Here is a 25,097-nt window from a genome sequence, read left to right on the forward strand (position 1 = left end):
TGGCTTGGCAGTTCCCATCCCTCCCCCAGCGCAGCCCACCCAGCAGAAGCACTCAGCCCCGCAGACTGCAGCTGAACGCAGGCCTTCGAGAGATGGAGGTGCTGAATTTTCCCACCAAGATGGTGTCACAGAAAGTCGCAAGGAATTTTGTTGGCTGTTCTTTCGGTGATGGCTCAGGACTTCGTGTCACAGGGTAGCAGACTTCTGAGAAAGAGTCCTACGTCCTATTAAGCTTCTTGGTGCTTGCATGTGTCTGGCTGTGTGGAATCCTTCCTAGGACTCCCCTGGAAAGAGAAGGGAGTTTCCTTTGAGGGGATTTAGTGGTATTAGTAGATCTGCAGTAAGGGGCAGACTTCTGGGAGGTCTCAGCTTCTCTTCCAGCTGTGTGAGGAGAGGCTCAGCTGTTCAGCACTGCTCATGCCCATCACCTCTCAGTGTTTGTAGTGCTCAAGGAAGAGGAATCCCCAGTTGTTTTAGCGGAAGCTGCCGGATACTAAGGAATTATGAAAATCTAGTCCTTAGGGTGACAAAGGGAATTTGTTCTCTCTGACTGAGTGGGTAACATAACAAGCCTCTTAGAAATCCTCAAGCACTGGCCAGGACAGGTGGAGTGTGATGACTGGGAAGGTTTCAGAACACAGCAACCCCTCCCGGTGAGTCCATCGCGTTCTCATTTCTCTCCACCTTGTCCAGCACTGTGTTTGTTTCCTTCTTTAGCACCAAGCTCCCCTATGGGGCAGTAAAAGGTTCACACTTCTTCAGAGAACAGTGTACACAACTTAACAGCCAGTCCGTTAGTCCTTCGGTGGTTATTTTAATGAACTAATCTGTTCAAAACATCAAGAGCCCATTGAGCCATCTGGACTGATTAAAGTCGCATATTGCATTGCTAATGTGCTGATTAAATCCTTTATTTTGCTCCAAGTCCTAACTGCCTCCAAATGTTACCACTCAAAAGCTGCTTCACACAATGGGCTAGGAGCTCTGGATTTTGCCCTTGCAGAGAAGGAGGCTCGCAGCACCTTTGGGTAGAGGCGTGCTGGAAGTCAGAGCGAGGAGGGGACTGCCCAGCCATCAGGAGCAGATGGAGTGAGCTCGCGTGGAGGTGATGGAGCAAGTTGGGAGCAGCCAGCAGCAGGCAGGGCTGCAGTGAAGTTGGCCGTGCCGGCACGGACAGGATTGACCCGCCTCACTGTGCAGGACCTTTCACGCACACCTCCCCGTGAGCAGTACAGCACAGGTTAACTAACCAGACCGGAGCAGAGGGGCCATGGCTGGGTTTCTTCACAGAGCTCTTCCAAGAGCTCTTACTGTCTGTGTGAGCACAGCCCGTCCCAGGGAAACTGGCGCTGTGGTGTTGGGTATTCTCGGGTATGGAAATTCCCGAATTTCCGGCAAGCTTTGGCAAAATAAGAGGAGGTGTTGCCTGGGACAGCTTTCTGGCTGGGTCAGGAAGGAATTAAACTGCTGGAAATAGAGTTTACCAAAGGTGTTAAAATACCTTAGGATACAAATCACACCCTTTCATCTTTGCTGAAGTCGGCAGGCCGAGGGCTGTGCTACCGCAGTCACCTCAGCTCAGCACCTCCGCGGAAAACCCCCCTGTAACCCCATCCTGTGATTCCTTCTGTTTTGGCTGCAAGGACAACAGCAAGGGAGACCTACAGGCTGGTCTGCAGAAGGATCTTGGCTGTAGTTACCTCAGACACATGGCTTGAGCAGGACACCTGAAACAGAGGAGGCAGGCTCTGCCCTTCCAGCCAGGTAGCCTTTAACACACAACAATAATTAGCACTGCTGAGGAGGTTGTTTTTTTTTTTTTCCTCTCCCTCCTGTGCCCTGACTTGAAGGACACATTCCAAGAGCTGCATCAGAAGGGTTTATCTTATCATAGAAATCACCCTACAGTCAAATGTCTGTTTTTTTTTGCAACAGTGCACTGTTGACTTTAATTCGGTTTATGAACTTAAAACTCTTGAACTCCCGGTTTTATATGGTGTCCACAAGGACAGATCAGTGGACATTTAAATAGTGCCTCACAGCACCTTCCGGCCAGGAACCTTTACACACTTGGTAGCTGTTGATCTAGTGACTGTATCTTAATTGAAATAAGATAATCTTGTACAAGAAAGCTAAGGCAAGGGAGGACATATGATTTACCAGAGAACAGGGAGTTGAACTAAGTCAAGTCATCTCCTACCTGCGAGTCTCTCACTGAGGCAGATCACCTCCGCTTTTACCCTTGTGGCACCCAGAGTCCAGTTTTGTTGCTCGGCAATGTCCAAGCACTTAAACATACATCCCCCAGAGATAAAGTAATCCAGGAGCAGCGTGTGCCACGACGTTAGGGTTTTTCCATGGAGGGCTGCGTTGTTCAGACCTCTCTCTTTCAGCTTTTCAGAGCTGAAACCAAATCTCACGGGAGGGGCGGCTTTTGGGATAGAGGATGGAATTGAGCTGGGTTCCCCACACCTTCCCCACTAACCAGACTCCTTGTGTGCTTGTAGGTCAAGGGCCACCTGGACTACATGAAGCAAATGGACACGATCCTGAAAGCTGTGGGCATTAAAACCAAGGAGTGTCGGCCGGAGGAGAAGGGCGGTGCCGGACTTTTCTGCCCTCTAGCCAAGAAATCGCAGCAGGAAGCAGGCAGCGAGACTCAGGAAGAGGAAAACACTGTGCAAGAGGAGGATGGAGCTGGCGGTGGCCACCGGGCCGGGGCACCCACGGCCAGCACCAGCCTGAATTCCGGACACTTGAGCTCTGTGCCTACTGACACAAGTAGAGATGGGGAGCTGGCAGCGGGCGCAGGCACAGACTGAACCTCTAGAGCTGGCGCAGACATCACTCTCTCTCTCTCTCTCTCTCTCTCCTCCCAACCGAATCTCCAGTCCTTCCTCTGCTCCCTGCAGGCCAGCTGCCTCATGCAGTTTGTCCAGCGCCAGCTGCACAGAGGCATCCCTCGGGCCCGTGCCCCCCATGGCACGTGGATGCTGTGTGCTCAGCACCAGCTGGGCTCCCTGTGCGGGCTGCGGGTGGCTGCGGGGCTGCTCTGGCTGGACGAGAGGGGCAGCAGAACCGTCAGCGAGCCCACGCGTTAGCTGGCCTGTGTGGAGGCGAATTGGAGCTCTTTGTGATGGGCAGCATGTTCAGCCAGCACGAAAACCGCTCTGAAAGCACTGTCCGTTTCTTCCCGAAGGAGTATCAGTAGCGCTGGCAGAACTGAATCTGCACTTTTCAGACCCTTCTGAGGGCCCAGAGAGTGTCACTGGATCAAAGCTTTTGGAGCAGCTGCCCACGACATCTCCCGTAGATGAGAAAGGGCTGATTCCTGCCTGAATCATCGTTGCTCTTGAGGAAGCGGTGGCTTTCCCCTCCTTGCACAAACTGGTTTTATTCTTGAGGGAAGCAGCTCTCCCCATTAGGGGCTGTATTTCTGGTACATAACTCTGGGGAAAGCAGGTGGCTCTGCGGGTATCTTGAAGCATATTGTGGAGAGGGGCTCCAAACTAGGACATTAAAAATATTTTCCAGCAGTGGTTGATTCGGATTTTGGTTTCCAGGTGACCAGGTGTGCTGCAGGATCGGGCTGCCCAGCTCTGCGTGTCTCAGCATCCGCGCTTCAGCTCTGCTAACCAGGAAGGTGAAAGGCTGAGGGTACCTGGCTTCCTTCCCCGTCCTGCTGCAGGTTTGCTGCCATGGCTTGGGCACTTTCCAATCGACGGGAGTGTTTCCCTATCTGCAAGCTGAGGGTGATGAGTATTTGAGGCCTCATTACTATTAGAAACATGCTTTGAGTCCCTAGGTGAAAGACAGCAGGAGAAAGAGTGGGCTTTTAATGCTTTATTACTTTGTGAAACTTCATCCCAGGCTTTGCAAGCCAGCAACCCACAGAGGCTTTTGTTTTGTGTCCCACACACATCTCCAGCCTCAAAAGCCCCCTCTAGATGTATTTTTAATTGGCTTAAAATAAAACTAATACTTGGCATAGGATAAACATAAATCTGTTTGATTTCTGCCTCCTTCCATAAAGCAAATTGGCATCCACCCTCTTCTCCCCCAGTCTCAGACCAGAGTGACGCAGCTTTATATCCCCTGCCATGCACAGTTCCAAAACTATGGGATTGGTCTTCCATCACATCTTCCCTAAAAGGTCCTTTTCTGGCCTATTTTGCTGCTCAGCCCAAGAAAATGCAACCTAGCAGGAATATGGCACGAGGGTAAACCCCCTTCTGAGAACACCTTTGTTTTTTTCTAGGTTAAAACAAGTGCCGTTGTGTATAAATACTTCCCCACCTCCAGATCTGGAAGGCCTCATTGACTCACGGGAGGGGAAACAGTGCAATCGCAGCTTCTGATTTTGGTTCACAGAGCCCTCCCTCTCCCTGCTGCAGCAGCTGGTTTAATACCAACCTCTCCTCTCTTTCCCGAGCTTTCCGCAACCCTTACCTTCAGGTTTCTCGGGCAGTTGACACGCAGCTGCTGCTGGGTGCGGCACGGCGGCAGCGCGACCTGGCAGTGCTTTGGGTCTGGTGCCTGGCTCTTCCTCTTCCCCAGTCCCGCCACCGAGGAGGGCTCAGAGCTTCCAGATTCCGACGCACGATGGGCACGTTGCTGGGCTGGGGCTGTTGGAGGCAAGTCTTGGGATCCCTCAGGGACTGCCCGTCGCAGTCAGCTCTTTTGGTGTGGGCTGTAGGAAAGGGACACGATTCCTCTACCGGATCAGACGATTTGTCCACAAGCAAACACCTTACTACAAAGAACTAGCTCGATGAGAACGGTATTGCTGCTTTTTAAAATTTGGCTTGAAGAAGTTTTGAGAACACCAGATGCAGCTGAATTTGTCATTGAGTGAAATTCTGAACAACTTCTGCTCGTGGAGGAAATGTGTCTGTGAACAGCTTTGTTACAGGGTGCTCCTGGGTGCTGGCAGCAAGCTCTTTTTGTTCATCTCCTGAAGCCTGTGTCTGCTGAATTCGTTACCTGAGGGACTGGGGAGTCCATCGTGTCTTTTTCTACTCTGGTTTAACTGGAGTTACAGCCCACATATGTTTTTATATAAAACTATTTGTGGACAGATGAACACATTCATCTTCATGCCTGATACCAAAACCAAGCTAAATATCTGGCCACAGATATAGGGAGAAAACATATTAAATAGTTTGATACTTGAACCTGTGATGAGTCCTCTGCCTGTCGTGGTCATTTATCGTTGACCACAGGGCCAGCCATCGGTTGCAAGTGTGCTTGTAGCAAATAAATGTCAAGTGAGTTATTGAAGCACTTGTTGTTCAGTTCTGGAACATATGTGGGCAACGTGGAAAGAAAACTAACGAGACTTTGCCTGTCATGCAGCTTCTTCCCCCTGCGTTGTGTTCATTTGTCTGTGTGATTGTGGGCTTCAGGAGCACAACCAAAACATGAGCTCTGAAGCAAGGCTAGTAGGGCAGGAGTTCAGGGAGGGCACAGCAACAAACTATCAACCCGATTCTGCATCTGAAAGGCACTTGAGGAAGAATTAGCTGCAAGCATTCTTTGCTGCTATTTTAAAGTGCCCGCTGGCCATACTGCTCACTATTCTCTCTGCTTATGGCTCTGAGGAAGGTTGAGGGGGGTGGCATTATCATTTGGAAGTCGATATTCTGATTTGAAGAACAGAAATGTCTATTTTCTAATTGCATCATCTTAAAACTCGTGGATTGTCAAGAGCAAAGTACGACGGTCGTGCCAAAAATAGGAAGCTGTAGGATGAAAGCATAAGGGAAGCTGATTTCCTTACTTACTACTGTCAGGATATCCAGAGAGCCACAAACAAGTCGAACACCCACACCCTTGTGGAATATCCAAAAGGCAGTGCTGAACATTTTGCATCAGATTTAATCCCCTGTAGCGCAGGCTGTTCATGATTAAATAGGATGGTTTCAGCATGCTGCAGCTCACTGCTTTCACAGGAAACTCTGACAGATACAGTCCAAATCGGGCGAGAGAATTAAACTCCAAGCAGACGTGATGTTCTGTGGACTGAAGCAGCCCCAAACCTGTTGCCCGTGAGTCACAGGATGTGTTTCCTCTTCCCTTGGTGCACCTAGTGCATGAGTTAGAGAGGCTATACTGAGCTGTATGAGTGGAAGCTGAAAAACCTGCCCTTGGCTGAAGTGCGGGGAGACATACTGGCAAAAGGGTGCGAGGTTCCGATCAACGGGCTGTGAAAAGGCCGTGAGAAGCAGCTCGTGGAGAAGGGTGAGGAATTGGTGAGTAAACAAGGGACAGAAAGAGAGAGAAACAAGGCAGATTAATTCAGCAGTAAAACGTGGCTTTGCGCTCTTTAAACCTACCCGCAGAAGTGGTCAGCAACAGCCCCAAGGAGATGCGAGTTTCATTGAAGAGGGTATCGAGGAGCTCAGTGCGGGCAGGGAAGCGCCTTGCGGTTGCCCTCCCGGAGGGTTTGCGTCGTGCCGGGGCAATCCTGCCTGGGACACCGGCCTCTGAAACCGCGCCGCCCCCATCTGCAGCCCCACGGACGGCCTCTCAGGCCACCGGCGTGCCGAGCTGCCGGTGCTGCAGCTCCTCTTCGCGGGGCTCCGTGTCAAAAATATTGATCAAGCGGACTCCGGGGGCCAGGAGAGCCTGGGCAGCGTCGGCGGCCAGCGGCGGCAGGCTGTGTTCGTCCACCGGTGCCCCAGAGTCGACGGAGTCGGTGTCGGCCTGCAAGGTGAGGACGTTCTTGAGGGACGTGGCCACGCGGGGCCCGCTGTTGGAGTTCCTCATGGAGAGGGAGATGGCGCTGGGCCGGGGCTGCCCCGAGCGCCGGCAGCAGGGCAGGTATTTGCCCATGGCTCTCTTGAAGTCCCTCATGAAGAGCGGGTAGATGATGGGGTTCACGGTGCTGTTGCAGTACCCCAGCCAGGTGAGCACGTCGAAGAAGCCGGCCGGGATGCACTCGCACACTGCCTGGCGGGGAGACACGGCAAGAATTAGCGGCGTCTCCCGGACCCTGAGCATTTCCCAGGTACACCAACATTTTTCCTTGCTTTTGAAGGGTTTTTCTCCCCGACGAAACTGCAGCTTTCTGGCAGGATCTGCAGGCAGCTGAACCTCGAGCCCGGCTGTGAAATGCTTTTGAAAAACAGCTCTTCCTGGTTAAAAAACCAACAAAACGTGTGCATACCTGTGTCACGTTGGTGATGAAGAAGGGGAGCCAGGCCACGAAGAACATGCCCAAGAGGATGCCCAGCGTCAGACTCGCCTTCAGCGCCTTCTTGCTGTGCTTGCTGGCGAACCTCCTGCTCTCGCTGCCGGCCGGGGGCTGGCTGGGGGCGCGGGGACCCTGCAGCGGGACACGGGCGGTGAGTGACTGCTTCACCCCAGGCTGGAGCTGCTGGCACTGGCGCCAGCCTCCTGCCCAAGGGAAGTGGCATTTGGTGCTGCAAAAACAAAAACAAAAAGGGCTATTACTTCCCTTGTCACGGGGGCAGGAGGATGGCCCACGCCACAGTCCTTGAACCATAAAGCAGGAAGAGGAGGCAATAGAAACCCTCAATATTGAGAGGTTTTTATTTTATTTTTCCCTGTAAAATAGGGACTTTATCATTGAGATGCTTCTTGTACAGAAAAACCCATCTCAGGCTGTGTTTTGGTGAGGATAAAGCATGCCCTGAAGAGGCATCTCCAACTGCTGATTAGAGCAGCAAACTAATTACATTTTAAAAGCAGGAAGTCAAACGTTTCAGCTTACAAATGCCAGAAGTAACCCGTTCCTTTTCCTGTTCTTGCCATCTAAAATTATTATCTCAGCTCTCCGCCGTGATTAGGTGAGGCCCTATTGCTACTCAGCTTCCTGCCCAAAAAGAGAACCAAAAATCTGTTTAAAATGCTTGAAGGCTGCCAAAGTCCAAAGCGGGTTTGGGTTGTAGAGTCCAAAAACCTGGCATCCAGGGGAAAAAAAATAAACATTTTAATGATATTGGCTGCTTGTTCTTTGATTCTCATTTTCCTTTTGAAAGTCTAGTACATCTCATCATGTGCAGGAGGTCTGGCTGGGTCAGAGTTCTGGCTCCTTTTTTAAAAGAGAGAGAACAAACTAAATCAAGGTATTTGAAGGCAATTAACTTTGTATTTTCCCTGTGGGATATGAGGTCAATAAACCTATTACAAGGAATTAAAGCTGTTAGATTTAGTAGCAATTACCTGCTCCTGGAGAAATAGAAACAACCCCAAGTGCAGCCACATTTTGATTACAAAAACACACAGCCTGGTTCAACCAGGAGTCTCGAGTAAGGAGGTACTTTGCAGTTCCTATTATAGGCCAGGTAACAAAAACAGAAGCTGGATGTTCAAAATTAGGTGCCCTTCAGAATTCTGTATTTGCTTTTACTTAAACTTCTCCCCCCTGTGTCTCACGCTCACCATGGCCAAGAGTTACGAGCCCAAAGTCAGATAAGATTAAACCCCTCTGGGATGATGCTAGTCAAGAGGGAGACAAAACTGCTTTTATTTTGCACCACGGAACATTTTCGCCTTTATCTTGTTTTATTTCTCTGCTTAGACTCCTGCTGTTCCCGTGCTCCTGAGCTGCTTAAAAGCTCACCATTGCTGGGACAAGACACTGGCACCTCCAAAGACACCGCAGAGCTGCTGCCATCCCACTGTGGAGGTGGATGTTTCCCTCCAGTTGCCAAATCCCCTCCCTGGCTCCAGCCCTGAGTCCATCCATGTCCCCGTGCTGGGAATTCAGGGGCTAATTCCTCTCGGTAAGCTTTGGAAGGTGCCTGGCTGTGCTCCCTGCACCAGCTGTGCATTTATTTACTTTCTTTTCGGCACCTGCCTGTGCAAAGTTTTGCTTCCTGGGAGCACGAGAGATGGTGCTGGTGGCCGGCAGCAGCAGCCTTGGCTGTTTGCGAACTGTGAGAGCAGGATGAGGCCTCCCTGCTCCTGTCCCACCTCAAGTGCCCTGAGCACGTGGCTCGAACGTGCAAACCCCGTTCCCACCTGCATCTCGGGGCCGAGACGTGGCAGTGGCACAAGGGGACAGGGCACCGGGCTGGGCTGGAGGCTGGCGGAGCCCCCACGTACCCAGACTCGAGCTGCAAGGAGCCTCCCGGCAGTTTTTGGGGTAATTGCTCCTTCTGGGGGACCCCACAACAAGGCTGGGGTGGAGGAAAGCAGAGCAAAGCCCTCAGTCTTAGCCCTGGCACACATCTGGGGGTTTGCAGGACGGGTAAGAGGAGCTCCCAGGCTGCAATTGGGAAGCCCAGGTCGCATGAAGTGTTTGCCTGCCCTGCCTGCTGTCCTCCTGGAGGGGACACCGGGACCGTTTCGCTCCCTTACCTGTGCCGTGACCTCGTCGGTGGTGGCGGTGGCCACGTTGGAGGTGAGGGAAGCCACCTGCACGGCTTGCTTGCGGGCTGCCAGGAGGATGCGGCAGTAGGTGAAGGAGATGGCAGCGGAGGGCAGGAAGAAAGTCAGGCAGGAGGCCACCAGGGCGTAGGGCAAGCTGACCACTAGCCGGCACTGGTCCTCATCCCCCTGGGAGGTGATATTCGGGGACCGGACCTCAAACTCCAGCTTATGCCAGCCCATCTTGATAGGCAGGAAGGAGGCCAGCGCGGCCAAGGTCCAGGCGGCCAGGATGAGCCAGAGGGCCCGGCAGGAGGTCATCCGCAGCTTGTATTTGAGGGGGGAGATGATGAGCAGGTAGCGGTCCAAGCTGATGATGCAGAGGTTGAGGATGGAGGCGCTGCAGCACATGACGTCAAAGGCGTACCAGAGCGAGCAGAAGTCACCCCGCAGCACCCAGCGCCCGTAGAGCTGGTTGAGCATGGCTGGGGGCATGACCACCAGCCCCACCATCAGGTCGGACATGAAGAGGGACACCAGGAAGTAGTTGGAGGTGTTGCGGAGGGAGCGCTGGGTGACGATGAGGAGGATGAGGAGGAAGTTCCCCGCCGTGGTCAGCAGGATGATGAAGCAAAGGAAGGCAGCCAGCCAGCTGCTGCCCACCAGCAGCGAGCGCTCCCCCAGCACGCTGGCGTTGGGGGACCCCAAATCACCCTCCATGAGGAGCTGGGCAGCAGGGCCGGCTCTGCAGCTCTGGGGACTTCCTCCAGCTGTCACCTGCGCTAGGTGATCATTGCTGGAGCCAGCCCCAGGGCAAGAAGTGCCACCTCTCTCTCTCTCTGCCCTCCTTTCCGCTCTCCTCCTCTCCCTCTCTTCCCCCACTCTCTCTTTTCACCGGTAATCAGGGCAGAGAGACATTCCCAGGAGCCGACCAGCAGCAGCAAGGTTCCCCTCCCTGTTACTCACAGCCAGGCTTTTCCTCATCCCTGCAAATCCCCCTGCGCTGGGAGGTCCCCGGGCAGCGCTGCTGGGTGCTGGGGATGCTCCGGATGCTGGGATGCTGGAGATGCATAGGGTGCTCTGGGTGTCAGGACGCTCTGTGATGCTCCAGATGCTCTGGACCGGGGGATAAAGAGGACCACGGGATGCTCTGGACGCTTTGGACCGCCGACGCTCAGCTCTTGCCTCCCAGCTGTGCTTGTCCACCCGCAGAGCTCTGTCCCCTGGGGCAGTGGGGCCCCGCTGAGCTCCTCCGTGCCCGAGCTCTGCTGCTGCGGCGGGAGGCAGCAAGGAGAGGCAGAGCAGCCCTCAGGCGGGTACGGGGATGCTCCCAGCCAAGATCGCCCATGGAGAGGAAGATGCCGCACGCAGGAGTGTGGGAAGCCGCCCAGAGGTGTCCGTCCCCCGGCAGAGGTGCGTCCGGTGCGCAGGTGTGTGTGTGTGTGAGCGTGTGTGCGTGCAGGTGCCAGCCAGACTTTTACCTGCTGCTCTGGTATGCACAGAGAAGGATGCAGAAATGCTGATTCGGAGGAGGTGGGGCTGGAGGGGAGAGGAGGAGATGAAATGAAATGAAATGAAATGAAATGAAATGAAATGAAATGAAATGAAATGAAACAAAATCCTAGTGGAAACAGGGATCTGGTCTAAACTCCAGGAAGTGGCAGCCAGAGTTTCCCTCTCTGCCAGCACCGTGCTCTGCCTCCCCTTGGCCGCTGCTTCTGCTAACGTGGGAGCCCCCCACGCTGTCTTTGCAGGTCGACAGCAATCTGCAGCTAAGCCCAGCAGGCAACGCCGAGCACGAGGTTCCATCCCGTGTCGGCTGATAAGAGCTGAATTTTGCACAGCCAGATAAATAGCAACAAAACCTGCATTCAGTAGCTCACAGTTGCCTTCTCAGAAAGCAGCCAGAGGCATGCAAAGGACTTGCTGGCTGGTTTTCTAGCCATGCGCAGCCAGGGAGGGATGCCAAGGGAAAAAAGGGCTGCACCCTCGCTCAGACAGCCAGGGGTCTTGCCCCTCCACTCCGGGGTTTTTTTGGGCTCAGTCTTTGCAGGGGCAACCCGGGGTAAACCCTGGGCAGCTTGCCCTTTGGCAGGCGGGGGGCAAAAAGTCAGAGGACCCAGCATGACCCACTGGCTTCTCCGTCCCTTCTCCTCATTCAGAAGACATGCAGGGAAGGAACAGAAATGTCTCTTTACCAAGATCTCCTTTTCTAATCCCCTTTCCAACAAGTTTTTCTTTCTTTTCCTAGGAGATGAATGGGTGATTCTGGCCTGGAAACCATCTCTGAGCAAGGGACAGGGGAGACACAAAGCGGGGTTCACCTCTGTTTGTGATTACAGCCCACGCTCAGCCCATGGCTCCCCCAGGGTCTCTGCCAATCCAAAGCTGGAGCATCTGATACAGGACTGGAGGCTGCACTGGGAGGCCTCTAGGGCATCCTAGAGGACACTGGGTGTCACTGGGAGGCTTCCAGAGGGAGCTAGAGGGCACTGTGTAGCCCTGGTGGAAATGAGGAGGATCTAGAGAGGAGCGGAGGGCCACTGGAGGCCTCCAGTGTGCCCTGGAGTGCACTAGAGAGCCCTGAGAGGCCTCCAGAGACCAGTAGATAAGAGGAAGGGTCCCTGAGAGGCCTCTAGGGTGCAAGAGGAGGCTTCTAGAGCACCCTTGAGTGCACAGGAGTTCCCTGGGAGGCCTCTGGGGTGCACTGGGAGACCAGTAGTGGATGCTAGAGTGCCCTGGGAGTATTGGGAGACCTGCTGGGGGCAGCAGAGCACAGCGGAGGGCACTGGGGTGGCTTTAGGGAACTGTAGAGGTCACTGGAGTGTCCAGCGAGCCCTTCAAGGTGTGCTAGAGTACACTGCAAGGCCTCCAGAAGGTCCCAGAGAACACTGGAGGGCCACAGGAGGCCTGGAGGCTGCACTGGGAGGACTCTAGGGCATCCTAGAGGACACTGGGTGTCACTGGGAGGGTTTCAGGGGTAGGTAGAGTGCACTGTGTAGCCCTGGTGGAAATGTGGAGGATCTACAACGGAGCGGAGGGCCACTAGAGGCCTCCAGTGTGCCTGAGAGTGCACTAGAGAGCCCTGCGAGGCCTCCAGAGACCAGTAGATAAGAGGAAGGGTCCCTGGGAATCACAGAATCATAGAATGTTAGGGATTGGAAGGGACTTTGAAAGATCATCTAGTCCAATCCTTAGGAACACCTAGATCAGGTCATACAGGGACGTGTCCAGGAGGGTTTTGAATGAGTCCCTCTTGTGCTGGGGAGCCCAGAACTGGGCACAATGCTCCAGGTGTGGACTCACCAGGACTGAGTAGAGAAAGATGAGCCATGACATTACAACGCCCAACTGTGGCTCTGTGCTGGTCCATGAAATTACACGGCCCTCCTGTGCCCTTGTGCCAGGCACTGATGTTTCTAAGCTCCAGTGGGACTCTTTGCTGCGTTGTAATGTCAAAAGGCCCTGCTGTGAGGCTGTGCTGGGCCATGACGTTACAATACCACACTGTGACTCTGTGCATGGCCGTGATGTTACACATCTGCACTGTGACTTGGTCCTTGGCCATGATATTACAATGCCCCACAGTGATTTTGTGCTCGGCCGTGAGGCCGGAAGGCTCTGCTCTGACACTTTGCAAAGCTGTGATGATACAGTGCCCCACCGTGACTCTGTGCTGGGCCATGAAGTCACAAGGCCCTGTTGTGACACTATGCTGGGCCATGATATTACAACACCATTCTCGTGCTCTCTTCCAGGACATGATGTCCAAAGGCTCTGCTTTGACTCTTCTGGCTCACAGTGTTACACAGCCCCACTGTGAAGCTGTGGCTACTTCACAAGGCCCTGCGCCAATCCTCTGCAGATCCGTGGTGATACAACGCCCCGCTGTGGCTGTGTCAGGTCGTGATACGACAAAGCCGTGCTGAGACGCTTTCAGAGGCATGGTGTTACAGTAAGTACCCCATTGTGACACTTTGCTGGGCCTCCTGTCAGTCTGTGGCAGGCACTGATGTTACAAAGCCCCACTGTGACTCTACACCTTGTCGTGGTGTCACAGTACCACCCTGTGATGCTGTACTGGGCCGTGATGTTACAAGGCCCCACTGCGACTCTGCCCTCTGCCACCAAACTGTGACTCTGTGCCAGGGTACGAGGTCAGAAAGCCCCTCGTGTGGCACCGTACTGATTCGTGATGTTACTATGCTCAATTCTGTGCTGTTCTGAGAGGTCACAAGGCCCTGCTGTGACTCTGTGCCAGGACGTGACATTACAAGGCCCTGCTGTGATGGGCTGTGATGTTACAAGAACCTGCTGTGAGGTCTCAAGGCCCTTTTGTGACTTTCTGCTGGGCCATGATGTTACAATACTCTACTTTGTGCATGACCATGATGTTACAGCGACCCACTGTGACGTTGTCTTCAGCCATGATATTACAACACTGTCATGCAACTCTATGCCATGGCATCATATCCAAAGGCTGTGACTCTTTGCCACTCCATGATTTTACAAAATCCCACTGTGAATTTGTGCTGGGAACTGAGGTCACAAAGCCCAGCTTTTACATTGTGTCAGGCTATGATTTTTTAATCATCCTCTATGACTCTTTGCCAAGCCTTGATGTCACAAGGCCCTTCTGTGACACTGTGCAGCACTATGATGTTACCTACTGTGATTCTGTGCTGTGCCATGCGGTCACAAGGCCCCGTTGTGACTTTCTTTTGAGCACTGATGTTACAAGGCCCTGTGGCGATTCAATGCCTGGCCATGGTGCTACAACACCATACTGTGACTGTGCACAGCCATGATGTTAAAAGACCCCACTGTGACTGTGCTCAGCCATAATACTACAGCACGCCACTGGTGTGCCAGGGCTTTAGCTGGGCTCAGAGCCCTTTGTCTTGGACACCATCTCCGTGGTGGAGGACGTGTTGCATCCCACCTGGAGCCTGCCCTGCCTCCCTGTGCTGGCAATCTGCTCCGGGAGCCTGGCGGCGTGCCGCATCGTGCTCGTCTGGCAGCATTAGGGGTGCATTGAGCACCATGGCTTCTCGCAAATTGCACCCATCCTACACCAGGAAAAGCTCAGGGCATCTCTCCTGAAGTAGTTTAGAGCCTGCCACGCATTCTGGAAGACTACATGCAAATGTCAGCCACGTGCTCTTAACTTCATGTGGTTCTTGGCTCCCTGTCTTTCAGTTTTTGCAGGGCTTGTGGCAGGGCTCTGAGTTATGTATTAATTATGGCTTGCTAAGCCTAGCCATAGGCCCTTGACATTTTTTTTTTAAATATAAAACAATCAGATTTAAAAAGTGATCAGTCTTTAGAAAAAAAACAAACGAGATAAAGAACTATGGAGGAAGCACAATAGAGACCTGTAAGTTATTCCTGATCATAAAAGAGTTTAACACGAAAATATTATGTAGAGCCAACTCCATAAACACATTGACACTCTACTAAAGCTCTAAATGAGATTGTCGTTTATGTCTGAGCTGCTGCCAGTTTTCACTGAGGCCAGAAGGATTCCAAAAAGTCAGCCAGTTTCATGAAAAGTGAGACCAAATCTGCACTTGTTCTGCAGGTAAATGTTCCGTAAGACAACTTGTTTGACAGTGCAAGTATAAATAGATCTAAGCTCCTGAAGAGCAGGGAGTAGAAAGTACCCTCCCCAACCTGAGAGGTTATCCCATAATTTCCAGCTCTGGTGTTTCCGTGGAATTACTAGACTAGCCAAAGTTTGGTAGAGCATCACACAGAAATGGCTTAGACCCCCTGGAGACATGGCATTTTCTGGAACTCAGAACCCGAGAGATGTGTGCATACTGGAGTTACCCCTGCAAGGGATTCAAAAATCAGGACCATCAGTGCACAGAACCCACTGATGATGTTACGAATGTGAGTGTGGGTGGAATCCTGATCACACATATTCAATATGCCAATATAATGGTCTTTGTGATTAGCAGTTCCTCAGTTAATCATCCTTCAGACATCTCCTAAGCCTGGGTCACCTTGCCCATTCCTCAATGTACTTCTTTTTTCTCTTTAGATGCCAACCTATTTGCCAGCAGAGCCTGCTGGGTGCTCTTCCACCGACGTCTGTGCTCATGACCCACTCTGCCATAGGTCAGTGATGCCCATGAAGTGCTGGGCTGTGAGTAACCCAGCACCTGTGACTGTGCAGCAGCATTTGGCCAGCTGTACCAGACACGTCCTCTGTACACAGAGCGGATCAGCCTGAGAAAACACTTGGGAAGAAAACTTTGGCAGTGGTTGTAACCCTGCAATCTGTGGGGTTTGTGGGGTTGAGAGTGCTGTGCCCTGGGCAGGAAATTCTTTAGATCAGTATTTGCCCTCTCACCTGTTGGGACACCATGGCCCCTTTGAGGCAGCCGAGGGCAAACCGAGCTGATCAATACATGGCTCCAATCAGGCTGATTGATAGGCCTTTAAACTGGATTTGAAGGGGGAAAGGGACAAAAGCAGGCCCACCGGTGGTAAGCTATGGGACTGCATGCCAATTTTTGAGGAACTGCACGGTAGTGAGGCCCTTCAGTCTGCCCCACAAGGGGCTGAGTTTAATGAAAGACATCTGAAGCATTTCTATTCATACACATGCCCTAGAAGGAAGCAGTGTCGAAAACAGCTGGTCAGTATTCAAGAATCACTTCCTCCAAGCTCAAGATCGGTGCATCCCTATGAGCAAGAAGGCAAGCAAAGGGGGCAGGAGGCCTGCATGGGCCAGCAGGGAGCTCCTGGCGAAGCTCAGACAGAAGGAAGTTTACAGCGTGTGGAAAAAGGGACAGGCCACTTGGGAGGAATATAGGGACACTGCCAGAGTATGCAGGGATGTGATAAGGAAGGCCAAGGCCCAGCTGGAATTGGATCTGCCAAGGGATATCAAGGACAACAAGAAAGGCTTCAAATACATCAGTAGGAAAAGGAAGACTGGGGAAAATGTCAGCCCGCTGCTGAATGGGGCAGGTGCCCTGGTGACAAAGGATGTGGAGAAGGCAGAGCTACTGAATGCTTTTTTTGCTTCAGTGTTTACTGCTAAGATCAGCCCTCAGGAATCTCAGACCCAAGAGACAAAGAGAGGAAGTCCAGAGAAAGGAGGACTTTGTCTTGGTCAAAGAGGATCGGATCAGAGATCAGCTAAGCAAACTTGACATCCACAATGATGGGGAAATCCCTGATGACCGGAAAAAAGCAAATGCTATTCCCATCTTCAAGGAGGGAAGTGACTGTAAAAAGGCCTAACCCTGACATTGAGGACACTGGTCCATGGGTGAACCTCTGCACAGGGAGCACCACCATGCCAGGATCCTTCACAAGCCAGCCTTCTTTGCTGCACCTCCTTATCCAGAGCACTGCTCGCATTACTGCCACTTCCCGTGGCCTACTGAACCCCGCATTAGGTGTTTCTCGATTGCACAGAGCAGAGTCCAGCCTGCCTGCACACAGGCACCACCAGGGACAATGGCTTCATGCCTGGCATGGCACCTAGGTTTCTATTTCCTATTTCTATTAAGATGTACGATGTGGTAGCAAAACACATCGCACCGTTACTTGGCTCCTGGCTTTATGTCCCATTCCCATCAGAAGGTTCATAACTTACTGCAGGGCAGTGTAACCATACTGGCGTCTCAGCTAGAGAAAAGACATCAATGTACCTGTAGCTCACTAGTGCAGGAGAATATTGGAGAGGTCAAGCTTGGAGGTAGCCTGGGCTGCAGTGATCATAGTAGTACAGAACAGGTAGTACAGGACAGGTAAAAGTATAGTCAAGACTATAAAACCCAGAAAGGTAAATGTTTGGCTGTTTAGGGTTTGAGTGTGTGGGATCCTTTGGGAAATTGCCCTCAGAGATAAAAGAGCAAATGATAGCTGGGAGATATTTAATGACGTTTTTCTTAAGGTACAAGAGCTCTCGATTCTGACATGCAAGAAGTTGGACAGGGGAGGCAGGAGACTAGCTTGGCTAAGTCAAGAGCTCTTAGCCAAGCTGAAACACAAAACCAAAATGAATAGGCAGTGGAAGCAGGGATGTTCCCCTGATAATGTTAAAGGGACATGGCCCAGAAGAGCAGAGAGGGGATCAGGAAAGCTGAGGAACAGCTGCAGGTGAATTTGGCTAGAGATATAAAAAATAACAAGAAGGGTTTCTTTAACTACATAGGACAACAAAGGAAGATAAAAGAAACTGTACCCTCCATGATGAGTGAAATGGGAGGCCTGTCTACAACTGAGACGGAGAAGGCTGAGGTACTCAACAACTTTTTTGCCTCACTCTTCACCAGCAAGTGCTCTAGCCAAACTGCTCAATATTCACAGAGAGCATCGAGGTTGTTTGGCATGGAGAAGAGAAGGCTCTGGGGAGACCTTAGAGCGGCCTTCCTGTAACCAAAGGGAGCCTAAAGGAAAGATCGGGACAGACAGTAGGAGGGCACCCCGGAAACCTGTAAAAACAGGGCCCAAGGGGACTGAGAAGCTCTCATTAGTAGTCCAGGTCTGCTTATTAGAGAATAAGAGAAAATAAATATCCATGTACTATTTCCATGTTTCTGGATAAGATTGAAAGCCACAGAGAAATAGATTTGTTGCACTGAAGCCTTTATCTTTAATGACAATCCCTGTAATGTGCGTGTTTTAATTAGGTGATGACACTGTATATCTGCTGATACTCAGGCACACCCTGTGTTCATGTGCTCCAGAGCATTGATCCCCTCTCAGTATTGGAGTCTCCAGAAGAACTGCGTGCTCAGCAATCAATTCAGAACTGACTGGCCGCTAATCAGTGCAAGAGATCAATTTCTTTAATTGTTTATTAATTTGCCTGCTTCCAAATCATAGAATCATAGAATCATTAAGGTTGGAAAAGACCTCCAAGATCATCTTTCCCCATACATTCCCCATATGGAGACTTAGTTTTGGTTGCTGTGTTAGAGCTAAGACCAGACTTTCCTATTTATGTGCTGTAGGCCGCAATGATTTTCCTGCCTGTCTTGGCCAGTTTCTGAAAGTGGGAGAGAGTCATAAACACCAGTATTTGTCTGGGTGTGACTGTCCTGCTCTGCCAAGGAGTAGATAACTGGTAGTCCACTGAAGGTTTATTGTATGCCTATAAGGAGTTTAGGTTAATGGATTACCAAGCCAGTGCTGTGTAAAGGCTTTATAAAGCTTATTTTTTTTGCACTGGGGAGATAGAGCTCTGACAACTAGAGCAAATCTGAGAGACACAAAGGAAGGACAGTGAAATACCAAAGCAAGAGAAAAGAAAATATATTCAGGTTAGGAGAGGCTACACTTTGCAGGTGCTATGAAAGGCTTTCTTTCCTTTACAGTCCTTATACTCCTTTCACTGGTACACAGCTCCCAGGGAGTCTATGTCCAGGTGAGTTTTCTGCCTTTTTTTTTTTTTTTGGCTTAGTCTTGCAAGTTCAGTGATATATTGATATTATGAAGAGTTGTGGCTACAACAGGAATGTTGAACTAAATTAATAGAGCTGAATTTTTTCTTTTCTCTGGCTTGTTGTCTGACATCATGTCCCTGTTGCTCAGTTTTTCTGTCTGTAAAATGTTTCAGGTATTTCTAACCTCATGCTTCACCAGCTATATCACTGCTCGGAAATTCCTATCTGGGTATTCCCAGAGTTTTCTTTTGCAGATAAACCCGTTTCTTGTGAAGTTGCATGAACTGGGGAGAAAGTGTTTTTTCTTGCCTGCTTGTAGGCAGGTAGTTCTTTCTGAAAATGACCTGCAGGCTTGGAGGAATAGTAATGGATAGATAAACTATTAGAGGAGGCTAATACAAAATACTCTAAAACACACTGCACCTGTGATTGATATTACACACAACATAGAAGTAGGTAGGTAGGTATCATCACTCTTGTCTGTTCATGGGAGTATGTTAGATCTATCTGCACTCATCCCTAGAAACAGTTTGGGAGATTGCAGTTTGATTGCATTGTAAATGACATTCTTGGAGTAACAAAGGGCTAGTATTATTTAAACAATGGTTGATTCTCTTTATGTGTGCACAGTAGTAGTAGGAGTGAAAAAAATAGTCTCCAACTTAATGAAAAGAAATAAATCAAATTTCCACTTGGAACTGTAGAAAATAACCAAATGAGAATAGCAGTTTCTGGTTGAGGTAAAAATGTAGAAAGTTCAACTCTGAAGTTGTAGCTCCTCTTTGTAATTCAAATGCTTGTCTCATTAATCACTACATTTATATTTTCTCTGCCTCTTATAAGACATGAATATATATGTTCAGTGTTCTGTGCATGTGTGTTGCACTCTTTTCAGTTGGACTACTTAATTTCCCTAATGTCCGACTAACTCAGTGCACAAAGTTGGTTATGTACTTGTTTTCTGAAAACCTTTCCAAGACTTTTCTTCCCTTTCCCATAGTATGTCACAGAAAGCATTGATTTAACAAAATGTTTGCAAGTCACAAGCAAAGTTTATTGGACTTTGTGGAGTGCTTTTAAAGGCTGAATATCACTACCTGGACAGTTTCTTGCACAGCTCTTGAATTACTATGATGAAAATTGGAAGAGGATGGCTAGCTAATTGTGGAATAAAACCAGAAAAATTCAAGAAAACTAAAAAAAACAAACTAAAGCGCTGGCTTAGACTATTTCTGTGATAAAATCTTCTAGTTCAACAGAACAGCATGCACTGTTACCTTGGAGAGAAGATGCTGCTCAGACTGAGCTCTCTCTGATACACTTTTCTCTTCTGAGACGTTGTTGACGTTTTTGTTTGTTTGTTTTGTTTTGTTTTGTCACCAGGACATAAATGTATCTCATAAGTCTCTCTCTCATAAAAGTTCATTCTTACTAAGCAGTGATAATAAGTAAGATAAATCCTGTGTGAAAGAATCGAATAAAGCTCACTTCATCCCTTTCTGCTTTCCCTGGAGCTGTTCTCATGGAAATCCATTCTTTTTTGTTCTCTGTTTTGTGCTTTTAGAGTCTGCATCTGATAGCTGAATTTAGAGCTGTGTTCTACATAGTTAACTTTGCACAGGCAACCAGTCTGATAAACTATTCTGAGAAAAATCATAAATTAATTGGAAGTAGAAAAGAGTTTAATTTGTTAAATAAATGCATGTCCTTGGTTGGTTTTTTTATTATTCTTTAACTGACACCCCTCCCTCCCCCTAAAAAACACCACTCTCACACAATTGAACATCAAGCTAATGAGACTATGAAGCAAACAACAATATTTGATCTTATGCCATAGCAGGCTCAATTAACTTCATTTCTTTGAATATGTAGGTGTCACTTGATCATATTTCTGATTATTTCTTACATTCTTACATTATTAAACATGAATAAAGCAAATGCTAAATAACAATTTGAAAATGCATATTCCTCTTTTAGACCAGACTGTGATTCTCTTCATACTTATACAGATTTTATGCACTTAACAATTGCAACATGTTCAATTTAAGCTTATTACCTCAACAGTGAGATTCTCTTGAAACTGTGAGGGAACGGTCGTTGACAGACTCACAAGATCAAACAGTCTAAAACATGGAGTAATACTTCCTTATTGAAGAGTAATACTTACTCTTCGAGCCTCCCAAAGCTTTGGCATGATCTTTGAGTCAGAAGTGACGCGTTTCATTTTTCTCAGTAATTTGTGTTCCATAAATTGTATGGACGAGTTTTAAGTTCATGGAAACTTGCCACAGTATCTTGTGATGAGGAGGTTCTGCTCTTAACAATGTTAAATGTGAAGGAATTTTCTCTGTTTTGAGCATGCCACATGACAGCCAAGACTTGAAGTTCTCTACTAATGTATTAGAAGAAAGAGTGAACAAAATAAATCCCCATTCGCATGCATTCAGCTCATCATTTTGTAAATCTCTATGACATATTACCCAATCATTTCTTTTCTAGGCTGACGTTTCTCAGTCCATATCTTTCTACCTTAGCTTTTGTGGGTCTCTCTCACAAGAGTGAGAAATGCATTAATTGTGCCTCCATCCACTGAGATGCTTAACAAAAACCCTGACAAGCCAGCCAGGTCTCACTGCTGCTCTGAAGGGTGTATGTATTGAAGAGCTGATCTCTTTACTTTCACTGAGCACCAAATTTCTTTAAGCTTTGTTCCAACATTCCCTTTTCCCTATAGTGTAGGTTTGTGGAGAGAGTTGACAGTTTAGCAGACTTCAGTTGAGATGGAATACATTTGCCTAAGGACTAACTCCCTGATGCCTTTTTTTTTGTTCTTTTTTTTTTCTTTTTTTCTGATTCTGTCTACATAGGATGGCGACTTGAAATTCTCCCTTGAATCTGTGAAGAAGCTAAAGGAGCTCATGGATGAGAACAGAAGCATTAACCCTCGCATGGTGGCTTCAAAGACTACCTATTCTCCATGCAAAGAAAAAGATCTTCCTGAGGAGTTCCAAGCTGTGTGTAAAAGAGAAGATGCACCCATGATTTTCGAGAGGCTGAGTATGTAGTTCATATTGCATGATTTCCTTTTTTTAATCACATTTTTCAACCTCAAACATTGAAATTGTAGCAGCCAAAGAAACGTAATTACTGTTGTGCCACTTCTAAAGCAGCTGGAAGTCCATGCTACTTTTTGATTACCCCTTCTGCAAGGATACAAAACTGAGAGCCATCCCCATCAGAAAACTCCTATGGTGCTTAATTGTAGTCTGTGCAGATCACGCTGTTGTAAACACAAAAAACACAAAAGTTTCTTCCAAGTAGCTGTTTATTTCTGGGTACCCTAAAAGAGGTGTGAGCTGTAGATGAGGCGAATTAGTCTTCAGCATTTTGTGTTTCCAAGGCACATGTAGTGATTCTTGAGCCAGCTGCTACATTTAAAAAAAAAATTAAATAATTTTATTCTGTTTTATTAACTTACTGTCCAATACAGTGGAAACCTTAGGAAGAAATGCTACCAATATAACTAAAGCTGTGATTCTACAAGCCACTTTAGAGGAAAAAGATAGCATCCTCACCAGCCTCCCACAAGATGTTCTGCTGTTCTCTTGTTTCCACGTTACCATTGTTCTCCCGGTGATTTAAAGTTTGATCTCATTTTTTAAGCAAGATTTTCTCAAGAACTATTTTTTTCCTATGCCAACAATAACTTCAATGACATTGAAACTCATGGAACAGCAACAGAAAGGAATCTCTCAGCCACTTGATGTGTGACTTTGCTCTCCAATGTATTGCTTTGCTATCCCACTGAAACACTCTCTTTTCTCTCTAACAGGCACAGCTGTCAGAGAAGCTGATTTGTGTGAAATCTGTGCCAATGCTGCCTGCTCTGGTTGCTTTTGAAAAAGGATGAAGCAATCTGAAGAAGATGTGCCAAGTTTGTGCATTTGTGTTGCAAGATCACATACCCTCAAAAATCAATATTTAGTCTCCATCTCCACTGTAGTCAAACTGAAACTATTGCCTCATGTAGACATGCTAGGGGGAATATTGAAGTAGTTAGATCAGATAACACCAACAGGGCAGTTTTGGCAACAAGAAGACAAAGCCTTATCTGAGATGCTGAGGAACCATCGGCTCACACTGAGTGGTGCCCTTTCTTGAGCTGACTGCTCTCCCTGAGCTGTGCCTCTGTCTACATGAGCTGTGTCATGCTTGACTGGAGTGAAAATTTCCTGGGTTCATTGTTTTGGCTTCCACTATTTTATCTGGATTGGAACATGATGGGTCAAACTGAGTAGTCTTCTCTAGCCCTTTTAATGTCTAAATCTACCTGTGACCTGCCTTCCCCTACACACATACACCTAGTGGCCAAGGTTTATAATCTTTTCCAGCATATACTATCCAATTGGTTGGATAAGTGCCTGTAGGTCTGCATGTGGTATGTGTATGTTTGTAACAGAACTGTAACATGCAAATTGGGGACAAGTTATAAGTGTTTAGCTACACTTTCACACCCAGAAAATTCTCCATCTGTTACTTGTACTAATAGTTTATTGCCAATTTATGGAATAGAAGTGGACAAACACTGTAGCTAGTAACGTTTTCCTCATAGTTGTATAGAAGTTCCCTTCTTTCAATGGATTTTCCTGTTCGTTAAGCTCTATTTAGGAGACAGGAAGTCCAAACTGCAATGTTGGCAGCACTTTGAAAGAAAAATATTGACTTGATGGGATTTATGTTTTTGTCATTTTGTTTTGTTGTGTGGTGTTTGTGTTTTTGGTGGCAATATTGTGAAGAAAGGGTCTGCCCATGTTTATATGCTACTGTACATGAAATAAAAGCTCGTGACAATTTTGTGGGGTTTTTGGGTGTTTTTATTTTTATTTATTTATTTATTTATTTTTTTCTTCTTTGATAGTCTGCCTACTTCCTCATCTCTTGTATAAGGTCTTTCATGTCTGGATCTCCACTAGAGTAAAAGATATGTTGTTAACATTGTCCTGAAGTTAAAACAATTTGCTATTCCATTTGTGTGCTTTATATGGATCATAGTAACATAAGACTACTTCAGAGTTTTTAAATTATTCCTTCTTAATATTAATTGTTAAGTCAATTTAGCCAGCAGGTTCTCAGAGGAATGTCAATGCTGTAAAGTTATACAATTATCATAGAATCATAGAATGGGTTGGGTTGGAAGGGTACTTAAAGACCATCTAGTTCCAACTCCCCCACCATAGGCAGGGATACCATCCACTAGATCAGGTTGGCCAAGGCCCCATACAACCTGACCTTGAACACCTCCAGGAATGGGGCCTACTTGACTACTGACTACTCCAGGACAAAATAATACTAATACTAATACTAATAATAAATCCAAGAGCTAATGCTGAGGAGAGAATCTTCTAAGAGTCTTTCTGCTGTCTTGAAATTGGAGCCTTTGGGATTTCCTGACTTCTGAATCCTAAAGTAACTTTTCTGGATATAGAAAGGTGACTTCTCATTATCTGTTAAAACTAACCTGACAAATCACCAAGTCTCAGCACATCAGCTGAGCTGAGAGGACAGGTTCTGCATTTTGCAATGAAGACTCCTCATTGGCCAAAAGAATAGAACCAAGATAGCCTGGCTGATAATATCTGGGTTCACACTGGGCTAGAGGACTGGACTGGGGACCTTTGTATACATTCTCCAAGTGACTCTCAGACCTTGAATCTCTTGTAGGCCTGCCTTCAACAGAAGTACCACAGCCTGATAATGGCCTAGTGTATGATGGCTTCTGTGTAGTATTGTCTTGACATATAGTCCTGGTTTCAGCTAGGATAGAGTTAATTTTCTTCCTAGTAGCAGGGATGGTGCTGCGGTTTGGATTTAGGATGAGAATAATGCTGATAACAAACCAATGTTTTAGTTGTTGCAGAGCAGTGCTTACACTAAGCCAAGGACTTTTCAGTTCCTCATACTGCCCTGCCAGCTGGGCACAATGCTGGGCACATGCTGGGGGTGCACAAGAAGCTTGAAGGGGACAGAACCAGGAAAGCTGACCCTAAACTGACCAAAGGGATATTCCATGCCTTATGACTTCATGATATACAATAAAACTAGGGGAATTGGCTAGGGTGAAGGAGGCAGCTGCTACTTGGTGACAAGCTAGGCATTGGTCAGCAGGTGGTGATAAACTGCATTGTGATAAACTGCCCACAACCTCCCTGGGCAGCCTGTCCCAGTGCTCCGTCACCCTCACTGTGAAGAAGTTCTTTCACATGTTGGTGTGGAACTTCCTGGGCTCCATTTTGTGGCCGTTGCCCCTTGTCCTGTCCCCACAGAGCACTGAAAAGAGGTTGGCCATGTCCC

The 25,097-nt window shown here is 48.4% G+C and overlaps 3 protein-coding genes across 7 annotated transcripts in view; 2 read left to right on the forward strand and 1 right to left on the reverse strand.

Moving 5' to 3' along the window:
- The window catches only part of TMCO4 (transmembrane and coiled-coil domains 4), a 47,321-nt gene extending 42,041 nt beyond the window's left edge, over positions 1–5,280 (forward strand). For 2 of the 3 annotated variants that reach the window (XM_040533395.1, XM_040533397.1), the window contains exon 15: positions 2,508–5,280. In XM_040533395.1, coding sequence (XP_040389329.1) covers positions 2,508–2,822 — 315 coding nt within the window. In that variant the 3' untranslated portion in view covers positions 2,823–5,280. The remainder of the gene's footprint in view (positions 1–2,507) is intronic. The other variant, XR_005814107.1, reaches the window with a different exon arrangement.
- On the reverse strand, positions 2,854–10,097 carry HTR6 (5-hydroxytryptamine receptor 6). 3 transcript variants are annotated; one of them, XR_005814108.1, is made up of 3 exons: positions 9,328–10,097; positions 4,450–7,327; positions 2,854–3,801 (listed from the first exon to the last, which is right to left on the reverse strand). XR_005814108.1 is itself a non-coding variant. In XM_040533400.1 (3 exons), exons 1-3 carry the CDS (start codon positions 10,054–10,056, stop codon positions 6,529–6,531), a joined length of 1,311 nt encoding a protein of 436 aa, XP_040389334.1. In that variant the 5' UTR covers positions 10,057–10,097; the 3' UTR covers positions 2,854–6,528. The 3 variants fall into 3 exon arrangements, 2 of the variants coding, with proteins under 2 accessions (XP_040389334.1, XP_040389333.1); XM_040533400.1 differs by having other exon boundaries at positions 2,854–6,951; positions 7,169–7,327; XM_040533399.1 differs by having other exon boundaries at positions 2,854–7,327.
- Positions 10,098–10,634: 537 nt separating this feature from the next.
- LOC121058190 (guanylin-like) lies at positions 10,635–23,596 on the forward strand. Its single transcript, XM_040533401.1, has 5 exons — positions 10,635–10,766; positions 13,095–13,291; positions 15,383–18,727; positions 21,614–21,803; positions 22,579–23,596. Exons 3-5 carry the CDS (start codon positions 18,653–18,655, stop codon positions 22,644–22,646), a joined length of 333 nt encoding a protein of 110 aa, XP_040389335.1. The 5' UTR covers positions 10,635–10,766; positions 13,095–13,291; positions 15,383–18,652; the 3' UTR covers positions 22,647–23,596.
- Positions 23,597–25,097: the final 1,501 nt, after the last annotated feature.

This window comes from Cygnus olor, chromosome 21 (genome assembly GCF_009769625.2).
Source record: "Cygnus olor isolate bCygOlo1 chromosome 21, bCygOlo1.pri.v2, whole genome shotgun sequence".
NCBI lineage: Eukaryota > Metazoa > Chordata > Aves > Anseriformes > Anatidae > Cygnus > Cygnus olor.